This window comes from Rissa tridactyla, chromosome 20, assembly GCF_028500815.1.
Source record: "Rissa tridactyla isolate bRisTri1 chromosome 20, bRisTri1.patW.cur.20221130, whole genome shotgun sequence".
NCBI lineage: Eukaryota > Metazoa > Chordata > Aves > Charadriiformes > Laridae > Rissa > Rissa tridactyla.
In genome coordinates this window covers 926418-943487 of record NC_071485.1, presented here as the reverse complement: position 1 = coordinate 943487, position 17070 = coordinate 926418, and the positions used below count along the sequence as shown (strand labels likewise).

Genomic DNA, 17070 nt, shown 5'->3' with positions numbered 1-17070 from the left:
ACTGCGCACTCCCTGGACCTGCTTTGTAGGTAACTTTTTTTTCATAGGGTGCATCCCAACCTCATCCAATGAAGAGGAAAAGGTGAGGAAGGGAATGGAATGGTGTCCCACGGCAAGTTGGCAGCAGAAGGAAGGGATAGAGTGGTGTGAAGAGCGGGGAAAGGTGGGACAGCTGGATTCTCCCTTAGTTGGGAGGCACGAAACAGCTGGGACAGGGGACATCATGCCAATTACGGGGTCCCCTTTGCTCTCCCGGCCGCAGCAGATGTGCCGTTTGCGTGCACAGCTCAAGATGGTATGAACACCACTGGGGGCTAAGCCATGGCTGTGTGGAGGTGGGGTGAGGTGGACCTGCTCGGCTGGGGTTTGCCGTCATCTCCAGTGGTGGAAGTCCATGTAGAAAGTGCCAAGAAGCAGCAGGAGATACGGCCAGGCGGGAGAGCTGGGAGCAGCTGGGTGAATGACGAAGCTGGAATTGTGAACAGGCCACGGCGTCCTTGGGAGACGCATGTTCGTCATCATTGCTACCCATTCCCGGAGTGAAACAAAGCTCAAGAGGTGCCTGCTGTCTCCTGCCTGGGAATACTCCAGGTGAGCGATGAGCGCCGAGCCGTGCTGGGGGGTGGCAGGGAGCTGGGCTGCGTCGCGGCAGGTGGGCAGCACCAGGAACGGCGCAGGGGAGAGGGGAGGATGTGCCTGTGAGCCCATCCCGGTGCAGAAACGCGACGTACAGTAAGAAAAGGTTTAAAACCTCAATTAAAGGGTGCCGTATTTGTCACGAGCCCAGCCCTAAACTTGCTGCAGCTATTGTGGAGCTTTTTATTGCCGGGAGCTGGCAAATGTCTCGTTAGGAGCTTGTCGAGAGCAAACTTCTGGGAGAGCTTGCTCTGGTGCGCGGGTAGCATCTGGGAGCCAGCTTGGTGCTTTCCCCACGTTTTTTTGGAAGCGGGGTTACTTCTGTCACCTCCGTCCGCTTGCTTAATTGCAGCCATCTTGATCAAACAGCCCCCAGCCCCCTCTCCCTCTGCAGCTCTGGCTATTCACTAATTGAAATGCCTAATGAGGTCCCAGGGGTCTCCTGCAGAGATGGAGCTAATTAGGGGCTCCGCCACGAACCCGGCAAGCAGCAGCAAATGAAACGAAGGTTTCCTCGAACCTGCTTTTTTGTGAGGGGCCGGGGGGAGGGCACACCAGATGTCCTGTTTCCCGGCTCCGCACCGGGGTAAGGCGGGCGCTCCACGGACTCCAGGCTCCTGCCAAAGCAGCTGGTGCAGAGGCAGTGGCTACACTTAATACATTTTAATTAGCATCATTAAATTTCTCCATTTGCTAATTGTTTCTCCTTTTGATCTTTTATCCTGACCAGATTAGCCCTCGGGGGAAAGGGACGGGATGGGGGATGCAGACACTTCTGACAAGGTGAGGACTTTATTATCTCCAAGCACGAGGTTGTCACCAGACCTTGGGAGACCACGCTGAAATGCCCTGGTTGATGCTAAATTAAAGGCCAGATTTGTGCGTCCAGCCTGTTCTTGGCCCTCGTGGCTATTCTCAGAAAGAGCCATCCCCAAATATTGATACCCCACAAGGATTTAAGAGGAGAGACAGTACCAGTCTAGGAAACCAGACAAAACCTCCTTTAAGTTCGAATGTAAAGGAGTTGTTTTTCACATGATAAAGGACAAGCAGCTGCCATCACTTTGGGAAGCAGCTGGGTGGGACCAAACGAGAATTTCCTCCTCCTGCTTTGCAATGGACGGAGATACTAATCCTTAGCCCTCCTCCTTTTCTTCCTACCGGTCTACATCCATGTAATTGTGGTGAAACCAGAAGCAACTTCCTTGTCGTCCACGTTGATGGCAGCTTCCCATTCCGGGGGCTGCGTGGGGAGGGTGCAGCCGCACGGGGGTTAGGTGAGGTCGCTGGTCCTGTTTATTGCGTTTTAGCCAAGAAAACTGTTGAAGGAAAACGAGCCTGGTGTGAGCCACCAGGCGCTGAGCTGATGTCAGCCTCGTACTCGGTATTTTGGGCAGAATTATGTTCCCAAATGCATTGTTGTAAATCCAGAGGAACTTGGCCTCCGTTCAGTTACTCTTGACTTCCAGGGGTGTGAGTGAAAGCCAATCTGGCTGGGCATGAGAAATAGCCTCACTTGTCTGTTTTAAATCTCAACAAAAGCATTGGGCCAACAGTTCTTCTGTCTCCTTAGAAAGGCAGGCATGGGCAGAACCGAGCTGCTAGGATTATTGGAATGTATTGAATTGAATAGAGGATTGGAAAAAAAGAGAAGGAAAATCAACCACATAATCCATCACGCTCTGAGGCCAACTCAGGATTATTCCCCAAAGTATTATTGCTGTGTGAGACTCGTTTGCTTTGGATGCTGAATGATGCTCTGATATTTTTCTGTGTTTTAGCATTAAACGGCCTGACTGCGATTCCTGCTGAAGACACGTGAGACTTCACTACTTGTCATTCAGCACTCAGCGCTGCAGGATGCAGCGTTATGGGTGAGACAGCTTGGGTGACACCAAGCAATAGTGGGAAGCACACATGGTCTGGAGTGGTTCAGCACCGAGGGAGTTCATCCTGGCTGGAGGTGAAGGCAAATCCATTGACCTAAAAGGAAAGAAGCGAGACGATGGGGAGGACAGATTGGGATCGTTACTAATAGGCCAAATTACACAGACTTGATGGCATAATTCATGCGCCTGGAAAACTGATATCGAAGGTCTAGCTGGTTTGGGAAGGACAGGTAGGGAAAAAGCTGGAGATGAAACTCTGCAGAATGATGTACCTCCATGCCGACATCCCTAAACAGAGGGAGACAGATCTATGCAAGGTCACTGGGCAGCAGTAACGAACACCAGGAAGACCCAGGAAGAAGGTCTGGAGCTCTTTGTTTTACCGGGATCCCCCAAAAGCCATGGCTCAGCAGACATATGCTGGAAAAGGTATCAGCAGGACGCAAACCTTAGACAGCGGGTGGGGACGTTTGGGCACAGCAGTTGGCGCACGGCTGAGACAACCACAGATGACATCAGTCACAGCTCAAGGACACCCATTGCCACAGCCACTTTGACTCACTGCTGCAGGGCTGCAGTTCATGGACTTGAGGACATCAAGTCCGTCTGAGGAGCTCAGCTACGGGCTCCAGACCCCCATAGCTGCCCAGAGCGTGGTAGAAGGATGACAGGCGGACTTTAAGGATCTTTCTACATAAAGTACAGGTCGTTTTCTATTCCAGGCAGCAGAGCAGGAGGTTGGAGATGGGTAGGATTATCAGTAAGGCATGATGAAATGTTTACATTTGTTCTGCTGACCAAGCTGGAAGATCGTCCCCAGTTTTGGTCAGCATCCTTCAAGGTGTGGAATGCCCAGAGAAAGCCCAGAGGACAGCAAGAACACAACCTACAGCAAAAGATGGACATCCAGTCCGGAGAAGGGAGACATAACAGTCTTCAGCGGATAAATTATCTACAGAGGAAAGGCGTAAACAGCCCTCGGCACCCATGGAGAGCCAAGAGCTGATTTTCTGCTGCCGGTGGGAACGGCTGGAGTTGAATGGGACGCGTCTGGCCTGGCCAAAAAAAAAATAAAAGGTCACGAGAGGCATCGGACTGGCCACGCTCCCCCGCCGCGGCCGTTGTCCTCGGCAACGCTTTCGGGAAGCGGTCCTGAACCAAAGGAAGGGAAGATACCCCCGATTTCTCGCCAGTGGCCCCCCCGCCGCGGCCTGTTTCCGCCCCCACAGGGTGAGGGCGCCGGCCGACCAGGCCGGACCCGGGCAGAGAGGGCCGGGCTCCCCGCAGCACGGCTCGGCGGCCCCGTCTTGGGCCGCGGCTCACGAAGTCCTAGCGCTGGCTTCTCAAGGCCTGGAAACGGCCCCCAAACCGTCAGGTTTTACCGCAAACTGCGGCTTTTCCCCCCAAAGATGGAGCCGTTTTGCTGAGGCAGGCCCAGGCCCGGCACCCGCCACCGGCCGCGAAGCCCCGCCCTCAATTTGCGTAGGCCCCATTCAATTGGACAGAGCAACTGCCCGTCCTCCCTAAGCCCCGCCCCAGTTCCCCGCAAGCCCCGCCCCGGCTGGCTCCAAGAGCTACCCCGCCCCCTAGGCCCCGCCCCCTTCCACTCAAGCCCCGCCCCAAGGCCCACGCCCGCCGCCTCCCTGCTCTCGCGCGGTCTCTTCCCGGAAGTCGCGCTCGTCTCACCGGAAGCGGAAGCGGCCGGGCCGGCGGGTGGCGGAGCGGGAGGTTCCCCTCGGGTCGTCATGCCGCTGCGGTTGCTCCTGCTGCTCTTGGCGCTCTGCGCCGCCGCCCGGGTCCAGGGTGAGAGGCCGGCGGAGGCGGGGGGAAGGCAGGGAGAGGGTCCTGCGGGCCGGGGGAGGCCCGGGGCGGGGGCGCTGGGGGGAACGGCGGGGAGGACCCCGGGGGTGGGGGGGGCGCTGAGAGGAAGCGGTTGGTCTGGGCACTCGGCAGGTCTGGGGAGGGAGAACAAGCGAAGCCAGAGCAGGGTCTGACACGGGCTCCTGGTTTGCGGCGGCTCTTCTGGCGTTGGGCCCCTCCTGCGGGTGGTGGGAGGCCGGCGGGCGCCGGGAGAGCTCCCCGGGGGCTCCGTCCCACCGGGTTTGTCACCCCTTTGGTTCCCCCCCGCCACCTCCCTTGCGGGGGAGTTTCCTTCCCCTTTCAGCAGCGCGGGGGGAGCTGTCTCGGGTGGCCGGGCACTCTGCAGGCACCAAGCACAGGGGCAGGCAGTGACTAATCTCTCTGCATTTGCTGGCAGCTGACGAGCAGAAGACAGGGCAACCGGAGTCCAGCAAAACTTCAGCAGGCGCTGGGGGATCCTCCCAGCCTGAAGCACATAATGGCCAGGAAACCCAAGGGGATCAGCAGCTGAATACGTCCAAACAGAAAGACAAGCGCAGCTCTGAATCGAATCTACCCAAATCGAACACAAGTGAGACAGAGATGATGGAGAAGGACCGGAAGGGCACAGACACATCTGGTCACAGCAGCAGCGTGGGGAACCAGCCCGGTGGCCAGGGTGGCACTGGGCAAGGCAACAGTCAGACTGGTGATGGCAATGACAGCAGCCCCAGTAACCAGGGCAATGGCGGTGCGCAGGACAGTGGAAACACTGGTAAGGAGGACAGTGAGAAGGACAGCAGTGACTCCAGTAAGCAGGCCAACGAGAACCCCAGTAAGCCGAGCAGCAGCGACCAGAGCCAGGGCAACAAGTCAGGCAGCAGCAACACAAACCAGGGTGGCAACGCCAAGAACCAGGACAGCAAGGGCGAGAACCAGGGTGAGAACCAGGGCAGTAATGGCGATAACCGGGATGGCAACAGCCAGGACAAGGGTGATAACAGCGTCAGGGGCAACGACCAGGTCAGCACCACCAACAACGAGGGCCAGGGCAGCAACCAGGGCGGCGACAATGCAAACCAGGGCAGCAACAACCAGGACAACAAGGTCAAGAACCAGGGCAGCAACACAGAGAACCAAGACAGCAACAATGCAAACCAGGGCAGCAACACCGAGAACCAGGGCAGCGAGAACCAGGGCAGCAACACCGAGAACCAGGGCAGCAACAACCAGGACAGCAACAACCAGGGCAGCAACACCGAGAACCAGGGCAGCAACAATGCAAACCAGGGCAGCAACAGCCAGGGCAGCAACACCGAGAACCAGGACAACAAGGTTGAGAACCAGGGCAGCAACACTGAGAACCAAGACAGCAACAACGCAAACCAGGACAGAAACAACCAGGACAGCAACAACCAGGACAACAAGGCTGAGAACCAGGGCAGCAACACCGAGAACCAGGACAGCAACACCAATGACCAAGCCAAGAACCAGGATAATCAAATGGACTCACCAAGAGATAAAAATGCATCGCCACAATCGGCTTCCTCTGCTGGTGAAGGTGACGGCTTTTTAGACGATGAAGAAGGCCCTGAAGAGGGAGAGGATGATGTTAAAGAAGGCGGCGATGCCTTCTCCTTTAATAAGGAGAGAGAGAAGAGCGTTCCTTCTCTCCCCAGGGACCAGTCGGAAAGCAGCCACTTCTTCGCCTATCTGGTTACCACGGCTATTATCGTTGCTGCCTTATACGTTGCGTATCACAACAAGCGCAAGGTGAGCGGCTGTGCTCCTTCCCCACGCTCTCGACATCTCCCCTGCCCTTTAGGAGCTTCCTTTTCCTCTGCAGAGTCACCACTGCAGAGTGGGACTTGCTCGGTTGAAGACCTTTCCCCTCACCCTGACTTTTCTCCCTCACCAATACCTCCCGCTTGCTGCACAGCGTGGGTTTGGTTGATACTAATTTGAGCCGTGGTCCCAAGAGCTTTGGGGGGAGCAGGGCGGGTGTCGTAACTAGGAACGGGGTCGGTTCTCTGTGGGAAATTGGGTGGCCTCGGCTCTGGGGGTTATTTTCATCTGAAGGAGGTGAAAAGGAAAAGATCTATGAAGTTAGCCTATGTTTTCTGTAGCAGGTTGCAGAAGTCCTGGCCTTAAACAGTCTTGCAGCTCAAGTGACACAACTGTCTTTTTCTGTTTGGTTTTTTTTTTCCTCCTGTAAAGCTACTTTTGAGGCGGGAGAAAGAAAACAAATTCTTACTGTTTTCTGCATGTTAGGCGTCGCCTGCTTTCAATCTTAGCTAGGTTTATGTATTGGCATTCATTTGTTTTGAGTGCTTTTTCCAATGCAGTGTGGTCACCAGGAGGAGGTAAGTGAAGCTGCTCTTTGGCTCGTTAGGAAGCGCCTGCATTTGAAGTGAGAAAAGGCTTATTTGGTTGCTGCTGTTCCACTCACCTTGTCCCCGCTTCTATCTCCAAAGATCATTGCTTTTGCCCTGGAAGGAAAAAGATCAAAAAGCGGTCGACGGCCCAAATCTGGCGATTATCAGAGACTGGATCAAAAGGTAAGATCTCTCCGAAAAGGGAGCCGGGCAGGCCGGGGGAAGGGGCTGCACTGCCGGGTGTATGCTGTAAATGCAATACAGTGGCTTTTCACGTACAGAAATGGTCACGAAGCCCTCGCTTGGTTGGTATCGGAAAGCAGAATTTCTAGCAAAAACCCTGCTCTTGTTCTAGAAACAGAGTTTTGCCAGAAAATGGAAGCGATAATGCTGAGAAATGGTGGTGCAGAGGGCTAACAGAGCGGAAGTTTGAGTCTCGAGCTCGGGTGTGCTGAAGAATAGTTTGCCACTGACTCAAATGATTTTTTCAAAGAAGTTTTTAGTGGGAGAAGGGCTGGAGTCGGGGAGAATTCCCTTCCTTCTTCCCCTTGAAACTTTTTTCTTGTGTTCCCTTTAAGTCAGAAGTGTCTGTAGTTATTTTCTGCAACGGAAAGAAGAGGAGACAAGGAAAGACAATTTTTTGAAGTTGAAAAATTTAAGCTGAAGCTTAATCTTTTGGAAGGCTGTCAGCATTTGAGGGGTGGTGACCGCCGCCGTTTTCAAAAGCTGTTAGGGATTTTCCGTATATAAAACTCAAGGCAGTGTTGTCCTCAGCTTGTTGTCAGCTCTGCAGCAGCGCAGCGCGCTGTCGGGACTGGAAGCTCAGCTCTCCCTCCCTGAACTGCAGCCGTGCCTGGCTGGGGAAGCCGTCTTGAGTGCCACCGAGACGATTTGCCTGCTTGAGCCTCCACGTTTAGTCTCACCAATATTGGGGGAGTTTGTTTCCCTTGCCAGGAATTCCCTGCCGTGTCCCCGAGGCACGGTACAGCAGGCAGGCAGGTAGAAAGAGCCTGGTTTTTATTGGAAAGCTCATCAGAGGCGCTCAGCCCGCCGAGGAGAAAAGCCGTGCTGAGCTTTCAAATTGCTTAAACCTTTCTTTTTGCCTTTCCAGATCTAGATTCCTCCTCGGATATTCGGTGGAATAATGACGGCTGGCGATGAAAATGCGGGCTCACGGGGACGCCCACCGACTCCCCTGCTGTGGTGCCCCGAGTTGCAGCCGCGCTGCCGTGTTCAGATTTCAGACAACAGGAAGAAGGGGAAATGCTTTTCGTTTTGCACCTGCACCTTGGTAATGTGAAACCTCTCACTTCCTCGAAACGCCTTTCTCCTTTCCCGGCTGCCTGAAGATGAACTCATTTTCCACTCGGGCGTCTGGCTTCTGGCCCGCGACCCAGGAAAAGCCGGTCCCCAGCACTTGACAGAACTTTTGTGTCCAAATTAAATGGAATTTGCCGTCTACTGTACTGACGTCTCCTCTTGGGGAAAAAAAAAAAAACAAAACCAAAACCAACCCGATAAATCCGCCTGCGAAATGAGCCATCTGACTCCTCCCCTTCTGGAGTCACAGAGCTGCCTTTGTAACCAGCACAATCTCGCTTGAGGCATAGACGTTCTCTTCTGTCCGTTGTGTTTGGATGCTAAAGTTCGGCGCGTGACTGATTGCACTAGTTTGGAAGTGATCTGCCAAGGACTCTGATTTGATTTGCTTATTTTCTCTCCCCGTGATGAAGGCGACGTTAGGGTTTATCGTCTGGATTCTCTCTTTCGTGCACATCTTCGGCAGCGCTGGAGCAGGCTTTGGCCCTTGGGTTGTAGCTTAAACTTCCCCCCGCCGCATCTTCTGCTCCAGGCGGGTCTTTTCCCTCGCGCTCCTCGGAGTTCAGCTGTTTGCACGAGGGTGACAGTTGGGGTGTGGTGCTGTGAAGGAGGACAGGTTGGGCTTGGAAAGCTTTGTGCCAGGTTGCCGTGGTGTAGCTGTAGCAGATTTTGCCTTGGAAGATTGCGTCCCTACCCCCTGTGGGATGGAGTTACGTGGTAACGTAAAACGTACGGTAATCCTGAAGTGTTTGCGACAAGGGAACTTGCAGTCCTGCACTTCAAAAGTGCGGTATCGAGGCCCTGGAGCGTCCCAGCTCCGCTGAACGAGCTCCCTCCGGCCGAGTGCTCGGCGCTGGCTCGTGCTGGAGAAGTGCCGCTCTCCCGCCCGGCTGAGAGGCGAGGGGGCTACTGGTCCCTGGGTTGCACAAGCCTTGGCAGTGCCTCTCACCTTGGCAAACCCTCATAGCCGGCAGCGCGGGCGCCGTCCTTTCTGCCCGTGAGTCACCACGGAGTGTCTTCTCCCCGAGGTCACCTCCTGAGCGGGCGGCCGACACGGGAAAGGGCTCATCCTGCAGCTGGCGCAGCCTCTTCCCGCTCTGCCCCGGCTTCGAGGAGTTTTGTGTGGTTGAACGTACACGTAGCTGGCTGCTCGTCGCCGAGCTGGTCACTTGGGTGTCGCTGCGGAGCAGTTCAGCTGGGGCCTGGGACGTACCGCTTATATTTAAGGCCGCAAAATGCGCTGATTCATGAGTTACAGCTGTGAGGTTGTTTTTAGTTTTGTACTTCTTCTCCACAGACGTTTGTTTGAGGTGGGACGTTTCTGCAGAGGGGGTGAAGCGCCTGCCCAGCTCGTGCTTTTTTTTTTTTTTTTTTCCTTTCTTTCTTTCCGATATGGGCAGAAAAAAATTGGTGTGAGGCACCGAGAGCTCTTCTCACGGGTACCCGTCTACGCCCAAGGCTCGTGCCAGCCGTGCCTGAGTCACCCTCCCTGGGCACTCGCCGCCTGACTGCGCAGGAAGAATCCCAGTGGGGCTGACTTCCCTCCAGCTGGCTGTGAGAGCTGCTCCTGGGACGAGGCCGGCCCTTTTCCGGCCTTCCCGAGGTTGTGAACAATTGGTAATCTGCCCTGCGGTTGCTAAAGATAGTCACGTTTGACAAGGGCAAAGACATTTCCGTGTCTGGACACGAAAGCTACAGCTGTATTTTTATTTTTTTTTTTTTTTTCCCCGTGTAAGAGGGGAGCGCGGGCTTGACCCTCTCCTAAAAGAAAAATCCTCCGTTGTTTTTTTTTTTTTCTTTTTGCTGGCTGTTAGCAAGCGCAAAGAGTGGGAGAAAGTCCCTCCTGGCTTTAAATAACTTTCAAGGTTTCCGTAGTAAACTTTTCCGACGCTAAAAGTACTTGCAGAAGCTATTTTGGAGAACAGGAGCGTGAGGTGGAGGGAGGAGAAAGGAAAACAAGTCTGGGAACATAACCCTTGGGGGGAAACGCGCCTTCTGGAGAGGGTGGGAAGTCCTGTAACAAGACTCGGCTGTTTCGAGAGATCCCTCGGGATAAGTCCGAGGCTGGCTGGTGTGGCTGATTTATGGACAGGATGCGGGTGGGAGGGGGGTGGTTTTTGTCTGGTGACAGCCGGGGGGGGAACAAAACCCAACCCTATTCCAACATGTGAAATACCACGTGCTCCTGAGCTGCTCAGCCCTGAATTTTTAGAGTGCGCGCGCCCTTTTCCTGCTTTGTCCTATCCTTTTTTTTTTTTTTTTTTTAAATTGAAAAATAATTCACAAAGGTTGGTGGTTTTTTGTTTGGTTGGTTGGTTTTTTTCCGCCACCATCTGCTCGCTTTTCTGTCCCGCGAGGTTTTCCTCTCCGCGTTGGAAATCCCGCCCCGTTTTCCGGCAGTTGGCTGGTGACAGCGAGCTGAAGCGAGGGAGTGCTTTGGAGCGCGGGACTCTTGTACCTCAAAACGTCTCGGCCGTCAGGTGGGACTGAGCGTGAGCTCGTTCGTCAGGTTAACGAGGACGCGCGTCACCTCCCGGTGGGAGCCGTTGCTTTGCTCGGTGTCCGCCGTGGCTCTGGCGAAACAGAAATGCCCGTTTTCCGGGAAGTTCGGGGAGAGGCAGAGCTCACGCCGGGCTAAATCGGGGGAATAACCCGCCCCCCCCCCCCCCCCCAAATCTGCAACCCTGCAGTTCCCCAGGACGCGTGTTTCTGACAGCGGTTGCTGCAATCGCTCGCGCTGTGTGAAACCTCTGGGAGTGACTCACAATTTGTTAATTTTTCTGGTGTTTAAATTTATTCAAGGTGTTTCAAACTGGTCACGGTGCGAGTAACCTTTTCCCTTTGGACACACCACGTTTTTGAACGGACGGTATCTGTCGGTACGTGGGGGGTTTTTTTTTTTTGCCAAACGTTCCTACTTTTAGGCCAGCTGCCTTGCCGGTTTGAATCAGCAAATGGTTTGTTTTCTGCTGTGATGAAACGCAAATTGCTTTGAAGGATCAGAATTTTTTATATTTCTTTATACTTTTGGTTTTTTTCCTCTCTGTGGTGAAGTCAATAAATGGATTTAAGAACAATAAATCTGGAGTTTTCACTTATTTCTTTTTTTTTGTGCGTGTTCTTTTCGCGGTCTCCTTTGAAACCTGGCAGGAACGGTGCAGGTTAGTTCCTCTTTATGCAAAAAAAAAAAAAAAAAAAAAAAAGGTTTTAACAAAACCAACCGTCTTTGACCCGAGTGATTTGTGTGCGGAGCTTTGTGCGCCCCCGTTTGGACGTGCAAACTCGGTGCCCTGGTGAGCAGCGAACCCTGCAGCCGGATGGGGCCGAGACAGGTTTCAGCCGAGAGCGGATTTGGAAGTTTCCAGTCTGCTTCACCGTCGGCCGGTGCCGGCAGCGCCGTTCTCGGCCAGCGCCGTCCCTTGAACGCGCGAGAGCCGGCGGGGCCGTTACGGTTATTTTTAGGACCTGACCTTGTGGCAGAGTTTAAGCTCCTCTAGCGGCTTGCTCGTGGATCTGCCCTGCTGTATTTCATCTTCCACCCGCAGGGAGGCTCCCAGGAGGATGCGGATCCCAGCGGAGCAGAGACTGGGAGAGACCGGAGAAGCGAGAACCCCGGGGGTGCCGACCTGTTCCCCGCGACGCGGGAAGGGGAAGGGAAGGTGCCGTGATGGACGGCAGATGACGAGGGCGCTTCTGGGTAGCGTCTACTGCTTCTTCCTGCAGTAAATGGAAGAAACTTTCTCCTTTCCCCCACTTTTTCCCTAAAAGGAGAAAATCCGCCCTCCCGCACTCTCCTCCACCTTGGCTGCCCCCCAGCCCGCCTGGCAGCGCGTGCGGAGGGCGGGCGAGGACAAAGCAGGGGGGGAACCGCTTGTTTTCACGCCGATAGAGCTCAGGGGAGGAAAAAAGGGTGGAAATGGGGCATTAAGGTGGAAACTCCCTGTTCATCTGCACGTGGGGTCGGATTGAGCGCTCGTCCGAGTCTTCCTAGGAGGAGATCAGGGCGCCGCTCTGCTGCGGGTCCGTAGGGCTAAGGAACAAGAGTTACCGAGTTGTGCTCCAAGAGCTCTTTGAACCCGCTTCCAACCCGTTGGCGAGTGCTGTGAAGGTCTGGAAACTGTTTTGTGTCCTGCAGGCGGAGGGAGCGCGGCTGGGAAGGAGCGGCCCTGCGTGTCCCCGGAGGGAGAGGGGCAGCGGCGGGAGCCGCTGTCCCATCTGGCAGGGAGGGGAGCGGGGGCTGCGCCCCGGGGCCTCCCCGTGAGTCAAAGCCCAGGCTTGGAAAACAGCCGCTGAGCAAAGCCAAAATGATCCACGGGCTGGGTCGGGCTGTGCTTATCGGAGCGGAATTGCTCGGGGCTGTGCCGGGAAATAGCGACAGGGCTGGAGTTTTTCAGGGAGGGCAGGCAGAGGCGGTGCAGGTTCAACGCAAGAGCTTCACGTGTGAGCGTCGGTGAAACCTTGCCCGCTCCTGCGCAGGTCTTGGCCCCTCCACCCTCCCTCCTCCCGCGGCCGCCTGGGAACCGGCCCCGGCTCGTGGACCGGGGCCATCCCTGGAGCCGTTCAGGCTTTTTTATTGACGCGGGTTTTGTGCTTATTCTTGGTACCAAAGAGACCGCGGGAGGAGAGAACCTTAAGGAAATACATCCTGTCCGTGGGGCGTGCCAGCCCGTCCGGCCCCTGCGTCTGCATCCCGGCCGCAGCTTTTCCCTCTCCCCTCGCTCGCCGAAGGAGGACTCTGGCAAAGACCCCGTTATCCATCGCCGACTCAGAACTGCCTTGAGCAAACGCTCCCAAATCTACTCCCTGAGCCCGCTCCAGGTCCCAACTTAACCACCGACCTGCAAATCCTGCTCACCGGCCTGGATTTTATTTTATTTTTTTTATTTTTTTTTATTTTTTTAAAGCCTTGAATTCTTAAACAGGCCCCGTGAGCAAACAGCTCAACCGTGCGGTGATCCTTCCGGCAGGGCCGCGGTGTTTTCGTTCTGGGTAGGGCAGCAGCCGGGTAAACACGTCAGCTTTGCCTCGGTAGGACAAAAGCCCGCGGCTTCTGCAGGTTTGTTTAGATTAATAAAAAAAAAAAAAAAAAACAAAAACGACCGAAAGGGGCGCGATTGTGTTTGCAAGGTTGGAGCCCTTTCGTGGAAGAAAATCAGGGGGAGACGCGGGTGTACGTCCCCCTCAGGAGCCGGAGGTGACGGTGGCACGGGGGGGGTGCCGCGGGGTGTTTGAGTGTTGCTGCACCGTCCTGGGCTCAAATCGCATCTTTCTGGTCCCGTGGGAAGATTTTGCTGCACTTGCCTTGTTAAAAATCTTCTCCTGGGTAGCTCTGGCATGTGCCGGGTTGAGCCCGTCACCTTTCCAGAGGGGTTTTCTGCTGGTTTTCTTGTCACTTTGTCCTTTTTTTTTTTTCCACGCGTGACAGGGGACTCCTTGCAGCCAAGGTGCTGCTCCTCCAGCAGAGCCAGCGGCTCTCAAACACCGTCCGCCCCCTCCGCGATGGGCGCCGAGAAGGGGAAGACCTCCTGCAGCAGGTTGGTGACGAAGCAGGGCATCTCCTTGCACCCCTGGTAGGTGCCCCTGGCCTGGCAGCGGAAGGCCACCTCCCAGTTAATGCGGGTCATGAGGCGGTTGAGGGCCAGGTGACGTTCCTCTCCCTCCAGCGCCTTGAGCAGGGCCTGGAGGAACATGGAGCCGAAGACGTTGAGGAAGGCCACGTAGCCTGTGGAGCGCAAAGGAAGGAGAGCGTGACACTGGCCGTGCCGCAGGCGGCCATGGCGGCACTGCCGAGAGGAAGCGTCACCGGTGCGCCAGGGGCTGTCCCTTACCTGGGCTGCAGGCGAACATGACGGCGGTTTGGGGAGGGATGGAGAGGTAGTCTGAGAAGCCGTCTGGCTCGGGCTCCCCGCTGTCGCACTCCACCACCACCCCCTGGTCGAATTCTCCCCCCCGGCAAGCCTGTGGGCAGAGCGGCCGTCGTGAGCTTCCCCGGCTTTGCGCTCTCCCTTCTGCCCGTTCCCGGGGCCGGCCCAAAGGCGCTGCGGGCTCTGGGAGCTCCGTGCGGACCTGTAGCCCCTCCATCCCATCCCCTCCCGCTCCCCCAGTCCTACAGCCCCACACGGTTCCTCTCCCGTCTCCGTCCCCTTCTTCCCATCTCATCCCTTGAGCATCCTCCTCCCTTCTCACTCTCAGCTTCGCCGAGCCTCTCCTCCCGACGAGCCCGGATCTGGGGCTCCCTTTCTCTCTTCCCTGCACGTTTCTCGTCAGCCTGGTTCCCCTTCTCTTTGCATTCACCCCTCCCCTCCCTGGTAAACATTGTGCTGCCCGTGCAAACCCAGAAATCCGCCTGGAAACGCGAGAGTCCACTGGGAAAGCGCCAGGAAAGATTCCCCTTGGAGTGCAGCCCGGGGGCAGACCAGTTCGGCACGGTCCTTGGTTCTATGTTTGGTCTTTCTCGCAGGGACGGAGTGCCGGGCTGGTGTTGGGATGGCGCTGGAGAGGGACTAGAGCTCTGAGGGCCCGTCTCACCCCTACCTGGAGCCACCTCAGCTGGGAGGTGTGGGTTTGGGACCAGCCGGAGCGGTGGACATCTCCCAGCGTTAGAGGGGGCGAGGGGATACTCCCCCCACCTCTCCCGCGGCAAACCCCCCACCAAACGCCGGCGGTAAATCCTCGCTGGGGACGAGACGCCTGCGACGCCCCAGCACCGAGAGGTGGACGGAGGCCACCGGCAGCGGCGGGGACCCGAGAGCCGCGGTGACGCCGAGGTGCCCAGCCCTTTGCTTCCTGCCCGGGCTCCGGGCACCCTCAGCCCTGCGGAGTTTGCTCTACGGAGGCCAACGTTCGTCAGCGCGAGTGCAAGCTTTGCCCGCGGATCGAGGTGCCCATTTGTTGGCCTGCCTGGGGGACGTCCCCAGCTGTCACTGCTCCCTGAACAGCAGCCAAGCCCTTTACCCGAAGGAAACGAATGCCCCGAGTGATTTATACGGGCTTTCAGCTGAACGCGTGTTTGCAGAGCTCGCGCTATCTGCTGCTATCCGTCCGGTCGCTGGATGATTTGTTTGCTGATCCCGCCTGTCGGATCAGCATTAAGGCGTATTTCCAGGCTCCTTTCCCGCGGGGGCATGTTCAAACTCTCCCTCTGAGCTGCTTTTTTTGTCTTTTTTTTTTTTCTTTTTTTTTTTTTTTTCCTTCCTCCATCACCAGTTCACAGCTGGGCTTCTCCCAGCCCTCCCCCGGGAGCCTGCTGTGCACAAACGTTGCGGTGATGGGGTTTGAAGGCAGCTTTTACCGATTCGTCTCCATCCCAGTGGTGTCTGGGAGGAATGTTTGATCCCAGCAGTGTCACAGATCGGGGCAAACAATTGGGTTTCAGCCCAGGTCGTCCAGAGGGTGCAAAGCACCGGGAGAAATGTTCCTGGCTGGAGACACCGGGAAAAGACCGGGGCCGTTTCCCAAAGGAGGGACGCGTGTAGGGGCGATGAGAGACTTGCAGTGAGCAAAGACACCTCAAAATCAGCGAAAGCAAGAAAAAAGAGGGATGGAGGGTTGTGGTGGGAAGCTGGGGAGTGACGAAAGGATCGAGCTCCACAATTAAAACAGACTTATCCCGGCAGCGACCTTAAGCTTCATAGAATCATAGGGTTGGAAGGGACCTCTGGAGACCATCTAGTCCAACCCCCCAAGCTTCTGCCAGTCTAATCCTGCGCCAATTTAGCAAAAAGGGGATCAAATTATCATCCCATTACCTGGATAAAGAAGATCTTGGGGATTTTGGTGAGCACCGGGCACTCCTTTGAGGATAAAATCTGGAATACGCGGGTCAGTTTAACCGGCTCCGAGTCACAACCGAAGATGACCCCCTGCTCTCCGTGGCTGGAGATGATGCTCACGAAGTAGTCGCCGTGCTCGCGGCCGCACTCTGCAGCGACACGGCCACGCCGCTGCCGTCCCGCGTCGACTCCGGGCGTCCCAGGGGTGGGAAGTGGGAGACGGCCGGGGGCTGGGGGGAGACGAGGAGGGGGTTCGGGGCTGGCAGGGGGACGCCTACCTTGCTGGTAAAGCTCTTCTATCTCCTTGGCGGTCTTGTTGTGCATCAGCTCCACCTGGTAGTTGAGCCGTGAGAGCGTTTTGGAAAGCTGCTCCGCTTCCCGCCTGGCTCCCCTCCGGGTCCCAAGCACAATGTCGCCGTCGCTGCCGCAGAAATCGGTGTTGACGATGACGAGAGCCCGGCTTTGCCTCGGCTGGGACATGCTGAGGTGTCCCCTCGGGCCGTCGGTGGCCTCCAAACCCCCACTGCGCCGGCGGGGAGCTCTGGCTGGTCTCTGCCGTGTGCGCGCTCCTTCGGGAAGTCCAGGGGAGCGGATCCCGGCTGACTCAGCGCCGGCGCGGCTGATCGTCAAGGACAAGGCAGAAGAGGTGGCCTGTCACCTGCCGAGGGAGCGTGGTGGCACATGGGCGTGAGTCACGGGGGGCAGGGAGAGGGCCATGGCTCGCCCCCAGGGCCAGCGGCCATCGCTGGCTGCAGGAGGGCTGGGCTGGCACCGTCTGGCCCGGAGCTTATGGGGCATATATGGGGAGGGGAAATAAAAAAAGAGGAATTTTTTCTCCAAGGGTTGGGGAGGGTTGGGGGATGGACACTCCTGCGTGGTGGGAAGCACCGGGAGCAGCCGGGGTGATTCCTCCCTGCCCTTCTCCAAGTCTTGGTTTCCCCCAAAAGCCAGGCAGCTCCTGCTCCCCATCGCTAGTCGCAGGGAAAAACCGCCCCTTCCAGCTTCCCCGGTGGGGCTTTTTGGCCAGTGTTGCTCATTGCCTGACCCTGCCCGCTCCCGGCCAGCCTTACCCGGCTTGGGCTACCCAGTTACGGCACGTCTGCCATTATCCCTCCCCAAAAGCCGTCTGTGCTGGTACAGGATGAGCCCCCAGCCAGACGCTCCCCGGGAGGGGGTCTCAACTGCACCCCCCTCTCCCCTTCCTTTCCCAAACCCGCCGACCTGCAGTGCCAAAAAGCA

The 17070-nt window shown here is 56.4% G+C and overlaps 2 protein-coding genes and 2 long non-coding RNA genes across 6 annotated transcripts; 2 read left to right on the top strand and 2 right to left on the bottom strand.

Annotated features, from left to right (window-relative positions):
• Nucleotides 1–6: 6 nt before the first annotated feature.
• On the bottom strand, nt 7–4349 carry LOC128919650 (uncharacterized). Its single transcript, XR_008469920.1, has 3 exons — nt 4212–4349; nt 3416–3580; nt 7–2619 (listed from the first exon to the last, which is right to left on the bottom strand). It is a non-coding gene; the product is annotated as an uncharacterized LOC128919650 (long non-coding RNA).
• Nucleotides 4197–11140, top strand: TGOLN2 (trans-golgi network protein 2). 3 transcript variants are annotated; one of them, XR_008469919.1, is made up of 5 exons: nt 4197–4328; nt 4783–6137; nt 6839–6922; nt 7851–9676; nt 10417–11140. XR_008469919.1 is itself a non-coding variant. In XM_054225052.1 (5 exons), the coding sequence occupies exons 1-5, from the start codon at nt 4271–4273 to the stop codon at nt 7854–7856; spliced, it is 1404 nt and encodes a 467-aa protein (XP_054081027.1). In that variant the 5' UTR covers nt 4197–4270; the 3' UTR covers nt 7857–11140. The 3 variants fall into 3 exon arrangements, 2 of the variants coding, with proteins under 2 accessions (XP_054081027.1, XP_054081026.1); XM_054225052.1 differs by having other exon boundaries at nt 4783–5699; nt 5799–6137; nt 7851–11140; XM_054225051.1 differs by having other exon boundaries at nt 7851–11140.
• A 1881-nt stretch (nt 11141–13021) lies between these two features.
• LOC128900043 (uncharacterized) lies at nt 13022–15796 on the top strand. Its single transcript, XR_008463194.1, has 3 exons — nt 13022–13115; nt 13485–13593; nt 14520–15796. It is a non-coding gene; the product is annotated as an uncharacterized LOC128900043 (long non-coding RNA).
• On the bottom strand, nt 13534–16326 carry LOC128900042 (caspase-7-like). Its single transcript, XM_054180743.1, has 4 exons — nt 16110–16326; nt 15808–15980; nt 13888–14017; nt 13534–13781 (listed from the first exon to the last, which is right to left on the bottom strand). The coding sequence occupies exons 1-4, from the start codon at nt 16309–16311 to the stop codon at nt 13534–13536; spliced, it is 753 nt and encodes a 250-aa protein (XP_054036718.1). The 5' UTR covers nt 16312–16326.
• Nucleotides 16327–17070: the final 744 nt, after the last annotated feature.